Source organism: Pongo abelii, chromosome 1 (assembly GCF_028885655.2).
Source record: "Pongo abelii isolate AG06213 chromosome 1, NHGRI_mPonAbe1-v2.0_pri, whole genome shotgun sequence".
Taxonomy (NCBI): domain Eukaryota; kingdom Metazoa; phylum Chordata; class Mammalia; order Primates; family Hominidae; genus Pongo; species Pongo abelii.
The window spans coordinates 223,843,389-223,861,309 of record NC_071985.2 but is presented as its reverse complement, the minus strand read 5'-3'; the positions used below and the strand labels follow the sequence as shown (position 1 = coordinate 223,861,309).

Genomic DNA, 17,921 nt, shown 5'->3' with positions numbered 1-17,921 from the left:
TTTATTTATTTGCAATCATTGTATATAGACTTTTTTTTTTTTTTTTTTTTAAGACGGAATCTTGCTCTGTCGCCCAGGCTGGAGTGCAGTGGCGCCATCTTGGCTCACTGCAACCTCTGCCTCCCAGGTTCAAGCGATTCTCCTGCCTCAGCCTCCTGAGTAGGTGGGTTTGCAAGCACCCACCACCACGCCCGGCTAATTTTTGTATTTTTAGTAGAGATGGGGTTTCAGTATGTTGGCCAGGCTGGTCTGGAACTCCTGACCTCAGGTGATAGCCCACCTCGGCCTCCCAAAGTGCTGGGATTACAGGCATGAGCCATCATGCCCGGCCCCATAGTGTATAGATTATTATGGACTATTTAATATTTCTCCATTTTCACCTAACATCATAATTTTATCATTTTCTTAAATTGTATCCCAGTCTTCATAATTATCAAATAATGTAAAACTCAGTTTTTAAAAACGTTCAGTTGCTTTGGTATTTAAATAAAATCCCATATATCTTGAGACCAAACTGTCTTAGTTTGCTACGTATAAGAATTATTAATTTGTGGCCAAGCGCAGTGGCTCACGCCTGTAATCCCAGCACTTTGGGAGGCTGAGGCGGGCGGATCACGAGGTCAGGAGATTGAGACCATCCTGGCTAACACGGTGAAACCCCGTCTCTACTAAAAATACAAAAAATTAGCCAGGCGTGGTGGCGGGCGCCTGTAGTCCCAGCTACTGGGGAGGCTGAGGCAGGAGAATGGCGTGAACCCGGGAGGCAGAGCTTGCAGTGAGGTGAGATTGTTCCACTGCTCTCCAGCCTGGGCAACAGAGCAAGACTCTGTCTCAAAAAAAAAAAAAAAAAAAAAAAGAATTATTAATTCGTTTTGACCTAAACTTAGAATTGAATTTTTTTCTGAAACAAAAACTTGTTTCCTTTTGTCTTAGGCATGCAGAGAAGGAGAAGAAAAATCTTAGATACATCAGTGGCATATGTGCGGGGAGAAGAGAACTTAGCAGGCTGGCGGCCCCGTGGAGATAGCCTCATCCTTGAGCACCAGTGGGAGCTGGAGAAGCTGGAGCTCCTACATGAGGTATCCAGGGGCAGGGTTGCTCAGATGCAAGAACTCTTGGACAAGATTGCCAAAGTATCAGTCTTCCTCCCCTCTGCTGCATGTGATCATAGCTTTTCACTTTTCTCTCCTGAGGTCTTAACGAGCTTTGTGTTTGCTATAGCAGTAGTATTGATCTTCTCAGGTGGAAAAAACCCGCCACTTTTTGCTGCTGCGTGAGAGACTTGGTGACAGCATCCCCAAATCCCTGAGCGACTCGTTATCCCCCAGCCTCAGCAGTGGGACCCTCAGCACCTCCACCAGTATCTCCTCTCAGATCTCAACCACCACCTTTGAAAGCGCCATCACACCCAGCGAGAGCAGTGGCTACGATTCAGCAGACATCGAAAGCCTGGTGGACCGAGAGAAAGAGCTGGCTACCAAGGTGTGAATCCCTTCCTCTTTGTTGAACGTCTTCCCACAAGGCTCTACAAACTAGCCTCTCAGTTTATTCATTTTCATCACCTTTGTTCGAGGTGTTTGAAGGCCTATGATAATACTGTGAATGTAGAAATAAAAAGATGCAGTTCCTACCCTCAATAAGCTTACAGGGCCAGGCACAGTGCCTCATGCCTGTTATCCCACCACTTTGGGAGGCTGAAGCAAAGGGATTGCTTGAGCCCAGGAGTTAAAGACAAGCCTAGGCTAACATAGTGAGACCTTGTCTCTACCAAAACAAAAATTAGGCCAGGCATGGTGGCTCATGCCTGTAATCCCAGCACTTTGCAGGGCTGAGGCAGGTGGATTACCTGAGGTCTGGAGTTTGAGACCAGCCTGGCCAACATGGTGAAACCCTGTCTCTACTAAAAATACAAAAATTAGCCAGGTGTGGTGGTGGGTGCCTGTAATCCCAGCTACTCAGGAGGCTGAGGCAGGAGAATTGCTTGAACACGGGAGGCGGAGATTGCAGTGAGCTGAGATAGCTCCACTGCACTCCAGCCTGAGTGACAGAGTGACACTCCATCTAAAAAAATAAAATAAAATAATAAAAAATTTAAAAATTAAAAAATATAAAGGTTACAGAATATTAGGTCACAAGCATATAATAGAGGTGTGTGTTTCAAATGCTATAGGAGTCAGAGGAGAAGTGTCTGTAGTGGGGAGCTCATGAGCTGACCTTGGAAGGATGCGCAGGAGGGAGGCAGCGGTGTCCCGCGAGATCGGGAGGGAGGCAGCGGTGTCGCGCCTGATTGGGAGGGAGGCAGCGGTGTCCCGCCTGATCGGGAGGGAGGCAGCGGTGTCCTGCATGATCAGTCTTGGGGAGTTCACGTGGGACTGGAACAGGAGGTGTGGAGTGAAGAATCTTGTATACTGCACTGAAGAGTTTATAGTGGATGATGGGAGCAAGGCAGAAATATTTTAAACAGGTATTTGTGTTTTAGAAAGATTTCTGGCCAGGCTCGGTGGCTCACGCTTGTAATCCCACCACTTTGAGAGGCCAAGGCGGGTGGATCACAAGGTCAGGAGATCGAGACCATCCTGGCCAACATGGTGAAACCCCGTGTATACTAAAAATACAAAAACTAGCCGAACATGGTGGCATGCACGTGTAGTCCCAGCTACTAAGGAGGCTGAGGCAGGAGAATCGCTTGAACCCGGGAGGCGGAGGTTGCAGTGAACTGAGATCGTGCCACTGCACTGCAGCCTGGGCAACAGAGTGAGACGCCGTCTCAAAAAAAAAAAATATATTTATCTGGCAGGCAATAAAGAGAATGGATTGATGGTGAAGAGATACGCTGAGGAAGGGAGAATTCTTTATCTTTATTACAGTAATCCCATGAGAAGTGATAAAAGCTTTTTAAAATTTTTTTTTTTTTGAGATGGAGTCTCACTCCTTTCACACAGGCTGGGATGCAGTGGCGTGATCTCGGCTCACTGCAACCTCCGCTTCCCAGGTTCAAGCGATTCTCCTTCCTCAGCCTCCCAAGTAGCTTGGAGTACAGAGGCATGTGCCACTACACCTGGCTAATTTTTTTATTTTTAGTAGAGGCGGAGTTTCACCATGTTGGCCAGGCTGGTCTTGAACTCCCGACCTCAGGTGATCCACCCGCCTCAGCCTCCCAAAATGCTAGGATTACGAGTGTGTGGACGCCCAGCCAGATAAAAGCTTTTTAAAGAAGGCAGAGGTGGCCGGGTGCGGTGGCGCACGCCTGTAATCCCAGCACTTTGGGAGGCTGAGGCGGGCAGATTGTGAGGTCGAGAGATCACTATGGTGTTTTTATTTTTTATTTTTATCTTTATTAAATTTTTTTTTTTTTTTTTTGAGATGGAGTCTTGCTCTGTGGCCCACGCTGGAGTGCAGTGGCACGATCTCAGCTCACTGCAGCCTTCACCTCCCAGGTTCAAGCAGTTCTTCTGCCTCAGCCTCCTGAGTAGCTGGGATTACAGGTGTGCACCACCATGCCCAGCTCATTTTTTGTAGGTGTGTTTTTTTTTTTTTTTTTTTTTTGGAGAGGGGATGGAGTCTTACTCTACTGCCAGGCTAGAGTGCAGTGGTATGATCTCGGCTCACTGCAACCTCCACTTCCTGGGTTCAAGTGATTCTCTTTCCTCAGCCTTCCGAGTAGCTGGGATTATAGGTGCCCACCATGATGCTCAGCTAATTTTTGTATTTTTAGTAGTGATGGGGTTTCACCATGTTGGCCAGGATGATGTCGATCTCCTGACCTCGTGATCCACCTGCCTCATCCTCCCAAAGTGCTGGGATTACAGGCATGAGCCATCACACCCAGCCAAAACCATGGTGTTTTTAGTAATTCACTTTGGTAATCTTGAGAAAGGCTTTTTTAAGCCACTTGCTTTATCTTTATTAGACATACATAGAACTTCCCTTGCTATATACTTAGTTCTAATTTCTAGAGCTGTATGGGCAACATCAGAGCTGCACTGTGAGTTTAGGACATGTTATTTCGCCTCCTGCCTTGTATCCAGGGCTTCATTTAGTCATTGAGGTTTTTGTTTGTTTGTTTTTAAATTTACTGGTTTATTAGAAAGGACAGTGCAAAGGAGACCAATGAACAGCAGATGGACGAATGCATAGGGAGAGGAGATGTGGAGCTTCCATGCCCTCCCCGGGAACTCAGCCCTTCAGGAGCCTCCACGTGGTCAGCTATCCTGAGGCTCCTGGCTGTTGACATTTTATGTTCAGCTTGCACTTCTCTTTCTCTTCTTTAGTGCCTGCAACTTCTCACCCACACTTTCAACAGAGAATTCAGCCAGGTGCACGGCAGCATCAGTGACTGTAAGGTGAGCACATTGACTGTATAATTTTTAGCTAGTGTGTTTTTAACTGATTTCTCCACAGCAGCCCAGATTACCTATTCCTGGTTTTTGCTGCTTTTAAGCAACTTGTCATGGGCATAGCATTGTATTTGAAAATTTATGACATACTGCTCTGGTATTCATTCTAATTTTTCAGAGTCCGAACACTGACTTCTGAAGATAAAAATACTCCTTTGTGTCTCTTAGAGTGATTACCAGATGGGAAACATTTTGGCTTTTTCATGACTCCTTTGGAGGAGAATATTCTATAGGGAGATGGTATGTTATTCTATGCCAGGGTACAAGGAAACCCTGAGATTCCTGGTGGCATAAAGTTTTATTGACTTCAACAAAGAGTGAAGTAAACACTTCAGAGAATTTCTGTGTTATTCACTCAATTCTAGTCAGCTTGACCTTAAACCCTCCCGGCTCATTCCTGCCTTGGGGTCTTTGCACACCTACTATTTCTTTGCCTGGAATTGCCTTTCTCCAGGTATTGTCATGGTTGGCTCCCTTACCTCTTTCATTTTTCTACTCCATTATCACCTCCTGTGAGTGGACTCTGTTAACACCTGATAATAAATCTGACAGCTGTCTGAAACTTTCTACCCACCCCTCTTTCCTGCTTTATTTTTTGCTATAGCACTAATTACTACCTGATGCTTTTTAAAGTGTTTGTTGAGTGGTTTATTGTCTGTCTTAAGCTCCAGGGAGGCAGATCCTCTGCCATATTATTAGAACAATGCCTAGTACATGGAAGGCGCACCACTGTAATACCACTCATATTAATTCAGGGGCTGGGTGTGGTGGCGCATACCTGTAATCCCAGCACTTTGGGAGGCCAAGATGAGAGGATCGCTTGAGGCCAATAGGTTGAGACCAGCCTGGGCAATATAGCACAAATACCCTATCTCTACAAAAAAATTTTTGAAAAATTAGCCAAATGTGGTGGACACACCTATAGGCCTAGCTACTCAGGAGGCCAAGGCGGGATTGCCTGAGCCCAGGAGTTTGAGGCTACAGTGAGGTATGATTGTGCCATTGCACCCCAACCTGTGTGACAGTATTTTTTTGTCTCTTAATAATAATGGACCGGGGGGCCGGCTGCAGTGGCTCATGCCTGTAATGCTAACACTTTGGGAGGCCAAGGCGGGCAGATCACCTGAGGTCGGGAGTTTGCGACCAGCCTGACCAACATGGAGAAACCCCATCTCTACTAAAAATACAAAATTAGCCGGGTGTGGTGGCACATGCCTGTAGTACCAGCTACTCAGGAGGCTGAGGCAGGAGAATCGCTTGAACCCGGGAGGTGGAGGTTGCGGTGAGCCAAGATCGCGCCATTGTACTCCAGCCTGGGCAACAAGAGTGAAACTCCGCCTCAAAAAGAAAAAAAAACAAAAAACAAAAAAAACCAAAATAATGGGCCAGGCATGGTGGCACATGCCTGTAATCCCAGCTACTCAGGAGGCTGTGGCAGAATTGCTTGAACCTAGGAGGTGGAGTTTGCAGTTAGCCAAGATCGCACCACTGCACTCCAGTCTGGGTGACAGAGCGAGACTTTGTCTCTCCAAAAATAAATAAATAAATAAAGATAATGCAGGAGAGGCCAGTGACAGTGGCTCACATCTGTAATCCTGCCTGCTTGGGAGGTCAAGGTCGATGGATCTCTTGAGGCCAAGAGTTCAAGACCAGCCTGGGCAACATGACAAAAACCCCATCTCCACAAAAAAATACAAAAATTAGTTGAGTGTGGTGGTGTGCACCTGTAGTCCCAGCTACTCAGGAAGCTGAGATGGGAGGATCACTTGAGTCCTGGAGGCTGAGGCTACAGTGAGCCAACATCGCACCACTGCACTCCAGCCTGGTAGACATAGCAAGACCTTATCTCGAAAAAGAAAATAATAATAATAACAATAATAATAATGCAGGAGGGCAGTTGGAACATTAAAAAACCAACCTTGCCCCTTTTATAAATGTCTTGATTCTTAGTGTGGCACTTAGGCTGTAAAATATTTGTAGGCTTGTGTTTTTTCTTTTTTGAAAATATTTTCGCCAGTTGTGGTGGTACACGCTTGTAATCCCAGGTACTCAGGAAGCCAGGGCACAGGAGGATCGCTGGAGCCCAGGAGTTGGAGGCCACAGGAAGCTAGGATTGCATCACTGCCCTCCAGCCTGGACAATAGAGCAAGGCCTTGTCTCTTAAAATTTTATCTATGTATTTATTTATTGATAAATAATAATTGTATGTATAGGCTTGTTTTCTTAAATGACCTTCTAAAACAAGATGTATCAAAGTGAGGCGCTGGTTGTTGAAACTCCCTATTGTTATTGTAGAGGCAGCTGAATGTAACTTGTAGTGTTCGGTTTGCTTCCAGTTGTCTGATATCTCTCCAATTGGACGGGATCCCTCTGAGTCCAGTTTCAGCAGTGCCACCCTCACTCCCTCCTCCACCTGTCCCTCTCTGGTAGACTCTAGGAGCAACTCTCTGGATCAGAAGTAAGTACCCAGATTTCACTGAGAGAAGTCAATCTAAGAACGAAGGTAAATGTCAACCTTCCTCTAGCTCAATGGTTCTTGACTGAAGGCAGCACCTTCCCCCTAGGCAGCATTTGGAAATGTGTGGGAGCCTTTTTGGCTATCACAGTGACTGGAGAGGTGCTAGCTACTGGCATCTCTTCACATCATAGCTTACTAACCTTCTGCATCATCACCTCATCATGACTGTCTTCTTCATCCCTTTCTGCTAGTTTTGTCCTCCATTCCTACCCCTGCTTGTCTCCCCAGTCATAATACCAGACATAGGAAGTGCTATCTTGGGAAAAATATTTTGAAACTGTTTTGGAAAAAAATATTTTGATTCCACAGCAAATTATGTAGGTAAGAAAAATAAAGACAAGGCCAGGTGAGGTGGCTCCCAGCACTTTGGGATGCCAAGGCAGGAGGATTGCTTGAGGCTGGGAGTTCGAGACCAGGCTGGGCAACATAGTGATATGCCGTCTCTACAAAAAAATAAATAAGATAGCCAGGCGTGGTGGTCTGTGCCTGTGGTCCCAGCTACTCGGGAGGCTGAAGTGGGAGGATCGCTTGAATCCAGGAGTTCAAGGTTGCAGTGAGGTTTTATTATTGCACCACTGCATTCCACCCTGGGCGACAGAGCAAGACCCTGTCCCTAAAAAAAAAAGAAAGAAAAAGACAGATTTAGTCTAGAGTCCATGATTCATCATCGTAATCCGTTCTTTGCAACATACCCTCTTGTGCATCTCCATCAGTTATGCTCACCTGGTTATCATCCACCTGTCTATCTCACTGTACCAACACTGACACAGGCAAAGGCGGCTGGAGAAAATAACACAACCAGGTAATTCCATTAAATTTAGGATGCCACAGACTGTAGGGACTATTCTGTGCCACTAAGAAAAGAAGAAAAAGCACTGACAACTAACTTAAGCATGCCATCAATTATAAAATGAATCCCAATTTAAGAAATGGTGGCTGAGTGCAGTGGCTTATACCTGTAATCCCAGCACTTTCGGGGGCTGAGGTGGGAGGATTGCTTCAGCCCACAAGTTCGAGACCAGCCTGGGCAACATAGGGAGACCCCCATCTCTACAAAAAATAAATAAAATAGTTGGACATGATGGCATGTGCCTGTGGTTCCAGCTACTCAGGAGGCTCAGGTGGGAGGATTGCTTGAGCCCGGGAGGTTGAGGCTGCAGTGAGCCATGGTTGTACCATTGCACTCCAGCCTGGGTGACAGAGCAAGAAATCAGCCAGGCATAGGGGCATGTACCTGTAATCCCAGCTACTGGGGAGACTGAGGCAGGAAGATTGGTTGAATCTGGGAGGCAGAGCTTGCAGTGAGCGAGACTTGTCTCGCTCTGTCACCCAAGCTGGTGTGCAGCGGCACAATCTCGGCTCACTGCAACCTCCGCCTCCCAGGTTCACACCATTCTCCTGCTTCAGCCTCCCGAGTAGCTGGGACTACAGGTGCCCACCACCACACCCAGCTAATTTTTTATTTTATTTTATTTATTTATTTACTTTTGAGACAGAGTTTTGCTCTCGTTGCCCAGGCCAGAGTGCAGTGGCGCAATCTTGGCTCACTGCAACCTCCGCCTTCCAGTTTCAAGTGATTCTCCTGCCTCAGCCTCCAAAGTAGCTGGGATTACAAGGCGCCTGCCAGCATGCCCAGCTATTTTTTTTTGTATTTTTAGTAGAGATGAGGTTTCACCATTTTGGTCAGGCTAGTCTCGAACTGCTGACCTCGTGATCCACCCGCCTCGGCCTCCGAAAGTGCTGGGATTACAGGCGTGAGCCACCGCACCCAGCCACACCCAGCTAATTTTTTGTATTTTTAATAGAGATGGGGTTTCACTGTGTTAGCCAGGATGGTCTCAGTCTCCTGACCTCATGATCTTCCAGCCTCAGCCTCCCACAGTGCTGGGATTACAGGCATGAGCCACTGCGCCCAGCCTTTTTTTTTTTTTTTGAGACAGAGTTTCACTCTGTCGCCCAGGCTGGAGTGCTGCAACCTCTGTCTCCCGGGTTCAAGCAATTCTCGTGCCTCAGCCTCCTGGGTAGCTGGGATTACAGGGGCCTGCCACCACGCCCAGCTAATTTTTGTATTTTTAGTAGAGACGGCGTTTCGCCATGTTGGTCAGGCTGGTCTCAAACTCCTGACCTCAGGTGATCTGCCCACCTCGGCCTCCCAAAGTGCTGGGATTACAGGTGTGAGCCACTGCACCCGGCCAACTCGATTTCAAAAAAAAAAAGAATGAAGTATAAAAAAAAGTTAAAATGGGCTTTTTAGATTTAGTGAGATACAATGCTATGTTGCTCTACAAAGATACCTAACAATACAGAGTATGGGAATTTATTTCTCACACAATAATCATGAGGGCTGGTCCAGGTCCAGGTCAGTGGTGCAGGTCTACTCTGCACAGCCGTTCAGGAACCCTGGGTCTTCCCATTTGTTTGCTTTTTCTGCCATTTTCTAAGGCAGTGGGCCTCTGAGACTTCAGTGTACATCATCATTCCCTGGGAGGCTTGTTGAAGCCCCCATGGCTCAACCCCACCCAGAGCTTCTCATTCCGTAGGTCTGGCTTGGAGTCTAAAAATTTGAGTTTTTGAACAGTTTCCCAGGTGAAGCTGATGCTGCTGGCTGGGGGCACACTTTGAGAAACATCGCTTTTGGTGTGGCCATGGGACTAAAAAGAAACATATAAAGGAATAGAGTTCATATTCCAGATAATGTGTTCAGAGGGCTTTAATATAGGCAGAGAGACTATGTGACCCAGTGGCCATCAATGATCAATTTCCTTTCATAACTTCAGAAGGATGACACCAGTTGAATTCAGAGTTAACTTTCTGAAGCCAGCCTGTCTCCTCAGCTGAGCTCTCTGCAACTCAAGTTTGCAGCTAGAGTTTAGGGAGGGGCATTGTGTTCCTCCCAGTGAAACGGTACTCAGTATGCCTTGATCATAACTGATGCTCTTGTTACCCTTTTCTTTCTAATCTCTCTATTTTAAAGGACCCCAGAAGCCAATTCCCGGGCCTCTAGTCCCTGCCCAGAATTTGAACAGTTTCAGATTGTCCCAGCTGTGGAAACGCCCTATTTGGCCCGAGCAGGAAAAAACGAATTTCTCAATCTTGTTCCAGATATTGAAGAAATTAGACCAGGGTGAGTACTATAATGAGCAGGAATGCCAGCTATAAAAAACAAATCCACAAGAAGAAGTGACTGGCCAGCTCTTCCCTGTGAGGTCTGTACTGTAGTCTGATGCAATCTGTACTGTAGTCTGATGCAAGTTGAGTCTGGGGTGAGAGGGCCGGCCTGGGTTTCTCCAGCTGGGTCTCATGATGCATCTGCACCCTGGCGCAGCATGTTGCCATGGCATGGTTTCGCTTTTGCTGTATTACTTTGGCAGATAAGATTCTAGGCCAAATAGGTCATTTGCCTGTTTCATCAAATCTAAGGACTTGGCCTAGGTGTGGCGTATTTTGATGGTCCTCAGCACGATTATTTTCTTTTTGTGAGAAACTAACTTTTGTCATATTGTCGTTTTTAGCTCAGTGGTCTCTAAGAAAGGATACCTTCATTTCAAGGAGCCTCTTTACAGTAACTGGGCTAAACATTTTGTTGTCGTCCGTCGGCCTTATGTCTTCATCTATAACAGTGACAAAGACCCTGTGGAGCGTGGAATCATTAACCTGTCCACAGCACAGGTGGAGTACAGCGAGGACCAGCAGGCCATGGTGAAGGTCTGTCCTGCCCTGCCTTGGTTTCTTATTGCCACATGTGCCCTTCCCTTTTGAGTTCTGCACTCTCTGTTATGTGGTGTGAAATTTCCCCTTTCTCTCTGGTTTTGAACTCCTTTGTGAGTGCTATATGGCTTGGGAATATGGTAAGGCAGTCCCCATTGCTGTTTCTGTAGTAACTTTCTTGTCTACCTGCATTTTTCTTTCAGACACCAAACACCTTTGCTGTCTGCACAAAGCACCGTGGGGTCCTTTTGCAGGCCCTCAATGACAAAGACATGAACGACTGGTTGTATGCCTTCAACCCACTTCTCGCTGGCACAATACGGTAAGAAGTTGTTTTTTATTTGTTTGTTTTTTTGTTGTTGTTGTTTTTGAGACGGAGTCTCACTCTTTCTCCCTGAAGTGCAGTGGCTTGGTCTTGGCTCACTGCAACCTCCGCCCCCTGGTTCAAGCGATTCTCCTGACTCAGCCTCCCCAGTAGCTGAGACTACAGGCATGTGCCACCATGCCTGGCTAATTTTTGTATTTTTTGTAGAGACGGGGTTTTACCACAATGGCCAGGCTGGTCTCAAACTCCTGACCTCAAGTAATCCACCCACCTCAGCCTCCCAAAGTGCTGGGATTATAGGTGTGAGCCACTGCACCCAGCCTAGAAGTTGTTCTGTGTTTTCTTTCTCTCTTTGGCTTTTGGCTTCAGGAATATCAGGATAAATAGGAAAGGAAGAATTTTTCTTTTTTTTTTTTGTTTTCTTTGTGGTTTTTTTTTTTTTTTTTTGAGATGGAGTTTCGCTCTTGTGTGGCCCAGGCTGGAGTGCAGTGGCACGATATTGGCTCACTGCAACCTCCACCTCCCGGGTTCAAGCCATTCTCCTACCTCAGCCTCCCGAGTAGCTAGGATTACAGGTGTCCGCCACCACACCCAGCTAATTTTTTTTTTTTTTAATTTTTAGTAGAGATGGGGTTTCACCATGTTGGCCAGGCTGGTCTTGAACTCCTGACCTCAGGTGATCCACCCTCCTCGGCCTCCCAAAGTGCTGGGATTACAAGCGTGAGCCACCACATCTGGCTTGAAAGGAAGTATTTTTCAAAATAAATGTAAAAGAGAGGAAGGACAGGAGTGTAAATTGGTTGTGGGGTGGTAATGAGGCCTCTGCATCTTGTAAGACATTGTCATGTTCTGAAGCACCAGGGAGACTCTGGTCACAAATGTGCACCAATTATTTTCCTTGTTTGTCTTTTTGTTCTCAAGAGGTCTGCAGATGGGGCTCAGGGGAGAGATTAAAGGGAGGACAGTGAGAACCTTAATGGTCTCCCAACCTCCAGCCCTGTGATTAAGCCTCAGGTTCTGAGGGCTTGTGTCACAGGGTCCCAGAGTAGACGGCTTAGAGGACAAGGCCTGCGGTGCCAAATAGGAAGATGCTCCAGGAGGGAGCCTCAGAGGGAGAGGACTGTGAGGGGACAACACTTGTACCCAGACTTCTAATCCTACCTCCCTGTTTGTCCCCCATAGGTCAAAGCTTTCCCGCAGATGCCCGAGCCAGTCGAAATACTAAGTGACTCTGCCGAGTGCCCTCACTCGCCTTCGAGAGATAAAGAAAGCGTTACCTCTCATTTCTCTTTGTGATTCTTGACGGTGACTCTTGTATGTGATCCTGTGGCTTAACTACTTCTCCCTCCTTGTCCAGCACTTTTCTAGCTCTCCCATTCCCCATCTCCATTGCTCTGTACTCTTCTTTTTTCTTGTGCTGAGAATCTTGTTAGTAGCATGTGGCCTAACAAAAGGAAAAAATGTTTTTAAACACACACACACACACACACACACACACACACACACACACACACACACACACACACACACACACACAAAAACACAAAAACTCTGAGGGGATCTGGTGAATCTCCAAATGATTGTGGGTGTACTTTGGCTTCCTTTTGTATGATAGGTCCCCATCATGACCACCTCTGATGTCTGTGCTGCTGTCACCAGGCACCTTGAAAAACCAAGTATGTTTTTCAAGACAACATACTTTTTTTTTCTTTTCTCAGTTTGTGATATCACTTTAATTTTTCTTGGGTGGCTTAGAGACTAAGGGAGGAGACATCTGGCCTTTTTAGAACCTGAGAGGAAAAAACTAATCTTTTTTCCCCTCTGTCTCTTTTTGCCATGGCTAATGCCTGCATTTCCATTCAGGGAAAAGGTGGTGGTGAGCATAGAACTGGAACAGTTATATTCTGAGTCAAAGTTGGGGCTTTTTAGGGCATAATTATGGAATTTTTATTTACTGGTAGAGATGAGACGAGAGGCCTTTTCAGTGGGCCTGGGACAGTGGCTGCTCTTGACCTTGGTGAAGGGAAATGCCAAGGATGCTTCTGGTGGACTTCAGGGGACCCCAGGGTTTGGCCGTGGGCCGTGACAGCGGCAGGCGGTGGGATGCTTGTAGCTCCTCACAGCAGGATTCCTGCCCACTGTTTTTTCTCTGTTGGGAGGGAAGCTCTTTTCTAGGAGTGTCTCAGTTCCGTTTTTGGCATTAGTGATGGTGGTGGTACAGTTGGAATTAGTGCCATGTCATACACAAATGTTCCACAAGGCGGGAGTGTTTCACTTTCTGGTGATAAACTTGATGGTCATAGTTATGATTAAGATAATGCTGGGTAGGCCGGGCACAGTGGCTCACACCTGTAATCCAAGCACTTTGGGAGGCCGAGGCGGGCAGATCACGAGGTCAGGAGTTCAAGACCAGCCTGGCCAATGTGATGAAACCCCGTCTCTACTAAAAATACAAAATTAGTCGGGTATGGTGGCACATGCCTGTAATTCCAGCTACTTGGGAGTCTGAGGCAGGAGAACTGCTTGAACCCAGGAGGCAGAGGTTGCAGTGAGTCAAGATCGCGCTATTGCACTCCAGCCTGGGTGACAGAGCAAGACTCTGTCTCAGAAAAAAAAAAATAATAATAATGCTGAGTAGTGACCTTGTGGTTGTTCCAGCTCCCTTTGATCAAAGAAATGTAGCTTTCAGGCATAAACTTGGAAGTCTCCCTCTGAATCCAGCAGTTGTTTTCATTGATGCTTATCAGGTTGAAGATGCTTTCAGTGAGGCTCTCTATACTCATAAATAAGCAAATGTGGCAGGCTTTGCTTTCTGGATCCCAGGATTAAAACTAACCACGACCACTACTCCAAACAGAACACAATATGCCTAGGGGCACGGATGAGCATCCAGGGAGCCCGGGCCCCAGGCTTTGTTGCGTGTTCCCTGCTCCTCTCCATCTGGTGTGGAAACACTGCCCAGGGAGAAAGGAGGAAGCTCACTGTGGACAGTCTTCTTTCCTTCTGACAGACCAGGTCATCTGGCTTCTGAGATCATCAGAGAAGATAAGTCTGTCTCTTTCAGCTGCCAGTAAGTTTTCCAGGATGAGAGGGGAAAAAGAAAGCCTCCAGTGACTTCGGTTGCTTTGCCAGTTGTCTTGGGATTGTTTTACACCATCCTTTACTTCCCTTGCTCAGACGTCTCTGTTTCACCATCGCTCAGGCATTCAGGAAAGTATCTGCTCACTCCCACTTGGTGAGGTCCTCGGCCTTGAGGTTGCTGACTCTCAGGCGATAGGCAGCTGGATGACTTCCCGCTTCATGCAGCAAAGGCCAGGGGCTCGCGCGCCTCTGCAGAGTTGTTGCTAGGGAGACTTGTGTCATCGTCCACACCCTTGTTTCTCACTTCCTGGTTGGGCTCATCTCTGAAGAACAGGTCTCCCAGCTTTGCTCCTTATCACTGCATTATGAAGAGGAGGAAAAGTGAATCACGGAGAGAGAAAGGAAAGGATAGAATCACAGGCTGCATCTGTACCTGAAAAGTGACCAGTGGAAACTCTATGGCGGATTTTTTTTTTTAACTTTCTTCTTCCTGTTAAAACATAGGTCACTAACTGTGAAGTTATTTGTTTTCTAAGTGGTATGTAAGATTTTCTAATGTAGTTAGAAGTTTCATTGTCTGATGGACACAATATGCCCTTCTGGTTCTATTCAAACCAGCAGGATCTGTCGGTGCTTAGAGATGGCTGCCTGGACTGGAATCAAATCTAATTTCAGGGAAATGAAGATGGAATTTGAAGGTCACTTTTAAAATTAAGTCATTGATGCTGCTGTTACAAAGTGTGACAGAGGATCCATGTCTGTGACACAGGACGGTGGGAAGCCTGAGAGAGAGTGAAATTATGTGATACACTGAAATGACTTTTGTTTTTCTTCTAACTCATACGAAACTGGTTTGGAAAGTCTTTGCTTTGGAAGTGTCAGACATTAGAACAGGCCAAACTGGACTGTCTGTTCATAGCATGCCTGGATAAGAAGGCCTCTTAGGGAGCCAGAGGGAGCAGAGTGGTCGTGTCCTGCGTGCTCTTCACCTTCTGGGGCGCCCCTGCTGTGGCTGGCAGGTGCAGACAGCCTCTGCTGGCCCCCAGCACGTCCAGGGTGGGTGCTCCCTTGCCCGACAGAACCATCCCCACTGTGAAGCTGTGAGAGAAGATTTGTGGCAGGAACTGTTTATGAGGCTCTAATTGTTGCTGTTGTGGCGGGAAAGTTAAGAAACATAGCCCTTAAGGAAACCACCTTTATTTATTTTTTTAAAGCACGCCTTTAAATAAGCAAAAAATTTAAAAGGCAGGAAAGAGAATTCTTAGGCAAATTCAGAGAAATAAGTGCTAGTTAAAACTAATCACCTCCTCCTCTCTCTCTCTCATCCTCCTTTCTCCCATCAAAGCAAAATATGGCCTCACTACCAGCCCCAAATCAGTGCTCAGACCCGCTCTGTGTCTGTGTGCCCTCCTGGGAGTCAGTCAGCGCTCAGGCCAGGACTGTGCAGGGCCAGCCAGCCCATGCACTAGTCAGGAGCACAGGCAAGGGCTGCTTGTGGCAGTGGCCGGGCACCTGAGCCCCAGCTCGTTGTTAAACGTGCTGACGGCAAGGGGCAATGGAGTGAGTTTCCCAACTAAGAAACCACTATTATTTGATATATTTTTTTCCCTTCAGTCACATAGACTTCAGACAACTGCTCCTATTTTTTATGGATTTTTCAGCTCATTTCAGATGAAGGAACTAAGTCATTGTGAACTGTCTCTTGGGATCTAAAAATAAGATGACTTTTCCTGGCACATATTCCAAAGCAAAGACTTTGTTGCCTGCTGCTTATTGTCTAATTTACAGGGATATTTAATTTTGTCAGGTCTATGTATATTTATCCAGCTATACTTACTTGCACAGTGGATTGGAGAGAAAGGATTCTCCAGCGTGCACACTCATCGGTACTCTTTCTGCATTTCTCTCATGCTGTGTCCCGCTCGGGTTCCAATGGACAGTATCAGGGCTTGTTTGACTTGGGTCTTTCAGTTTTCCTTTTGGTTCCCTTTTTAAAATGTGATTGTTAACCTGCCCCTTAAAAAGAAAAGATTCAGCCGGGTGCGGTGGCTCACACCTATAATCCCAGCACATTGGGAGGCCAAGGCAGGTGGATCACCTGAGGTCAGGAGTTCGAGACCAGCCTGGCCAACCTGGTGAAACCCCGTCTCTACTAAAAATACAAAAAGTAGCCAGGCGTGGTGGCGTGTGCCTATAGTCCCAGCTACTTGGGAGGCTGAGGCAGGAGAATAGCTTGAACCTGGGAGGTGGAGGTGCAGTGAGTTGAGACTGCACCATTGCACTCCAGCCTGGGTGACACAGCAGGACTCCGTCTCAAAAAAAAAGGAAAGATTCATTTTGCTGCTGCTCCCAGAAGGTTTGCTGGATGTGTTTACATAGGACTCTAACTTGTGTGCACTGCAGTTGTTCACCAGGGTCAGTGATTCACCCCGGTGTGTGGCCAGACCATGACTGTGTAGCAGGAATGTTTTAATTTGTGCTTCCTTAGTAAATTGAAATATCAGCTGAGAGATTATTTGCTGCTGTTGTTCAAAAGGCCATTTATGAAGTTAGTATTTGAGCCCCATAAGATCTTTGAAAAGCCTCCAATCATTTAAAGGAAGAAATCAGAGTTGCTATAAAATTCACGTAAAAAGCTCATAGCCAAACGGCTGTGCTCAGATGGAAAGTCTGAGCTGAGGTTGGTCTCTTGCCAAACCGTGGCTGTTGTGTGTTGTTCTTCATGTCTTCGAGTTCATTTTTTTTCATTCTGCGTATTCTGGCATCAGTTCACTTGAGGAGTCCATCAGCCTTCTTGTATTTAAGGCATTGTCTTAGACTTTGTGGCTCTAAAGTACTTGTCTGTTGAGATTTCAAGTCTCTTGTCACCATCCTCACACATGACAACAAAACCCATAATGCATAAGTGGCCTTTCTGAACCAAGACTTTGCAAACTGATCTCTCCCCAGTGAAGGAGTTGAGCACATTAGCAACAATGTACATTAATTTTGGATTTTCATTTTCATGTTTTATTTTGTAAATATTATCTGATGTTTGGAGCTTGAGTATACAGACTGTAAATATAGTTCTTGTATTTGTACTAATTCCGATTCTTTTGCTGTATAGCCTTAGATGTGCAATGCAGACATTATCTAACTGTGTATGGTAACCTTGCATCACGGAACTATTAGTGAACGAGGTAAAAATAATAAAGGTACAGCCAGTGCATCAGAAGGCTCTCGATGTGCATTTATTCTTGCACCCCTTGAAAGGTAATTACACAAAGATTTCTTTTCTTGATTTGCAAAGATAATACCTTTCTAAGACAGAAGTCACAATATCATCGCTTAAGTGCTCCTTTCTGATATTCAAAATGGTGGTTTTTATATAACCAAGAAAGCTAATATGGTGCTGTTTCTTTGAAAGTACTTTTCTCCCAAAGATGGAAGTGGTTATTTTAGCTAGAAGATTTGTCGTTTTTCTCCTGAAGCCTCCTTGTATGCCCTCCAATAATTCTGTAGTGTTGTGTTGGCTTTTTTTTTTTTTTTTTCTTTTTGAGACAGTCTTGCTCTGTCACCCATGCTGGAGTGCAGTGATGTGATCTCGGGTCACTGCAACCTCTGCCTCCTGGGTTCAAGCGATTTTCCTGCCTCAGCCTCCTGAGTAGCTGGGATTACAGGCGTGCGCCACCATGCCTGGCTAATTTTTGTATTTTTATTATTATTATTATTTATTTTTATTTATTTATTTTTTTGAGATGGAGTCTCACTCTGTCGTCCAGGCTGGAGTACAGTGGCATGATCTCGGCTCACTGCAACTTTCCGCCTCCTGGGTTCAAGCGATTCTCCCTGCCTCAGCCTCCCAAGTAGCTGGGATTACAGGTGTCCACCACCACACTTGGCTGATTTTATT

The 17,921-nt window shown here is 46.2% G+C and overlaps 1 protein-coding gene across 13 annotated transcripts in view; it reads left to right on the top strand.

The window, feature by feature from the left end:
• Positions 1-17,243, top strand: part of KIF1B (kinesin family member 1B) — a 173,883-nt gene extending 156,640 nt beyond the window's left edge. For all 13 annotated transcript variants that reach the window (XM_054556598.2, XM_063720047.1, XM_054556605.2 and 10 more), the window contains 8 exons: positions 934-1,079; positions 1,243-1,482; positions 4,272-4,343; positions 6,734-6,855; positions 9,890-10,039; positions 10,428-10,620; positions 10,827-10,945; positions 12,131-17,243. In XM_054556598.2, the coding sequence (XP_054412573.1) occupies positions 934-1,079; positions 1,243-1,482; positions 4,272-4,343; positions 6,734-6,855; positions 9,890-10,039; positions 10,428-10,620; positions 10,827-10,945; positions 12,131-12,173 (1,085 nt within the window). In that variant the 3' untranslated portion in view covers positions 12,174-17,243. The remainder of the gene's footprint in view (positions 1-933; positions 1,080-1,242; positions 1,483-4,271; positions 4,344-6,733; positions 6,856-9,889; positions 10,040-10,427; positions 10,621-10,826; positions 10,946-12,130) is intronic.
• The last annotated feature ends 678 nt before the right edge of the window (positions 17,244-17,921 follow it).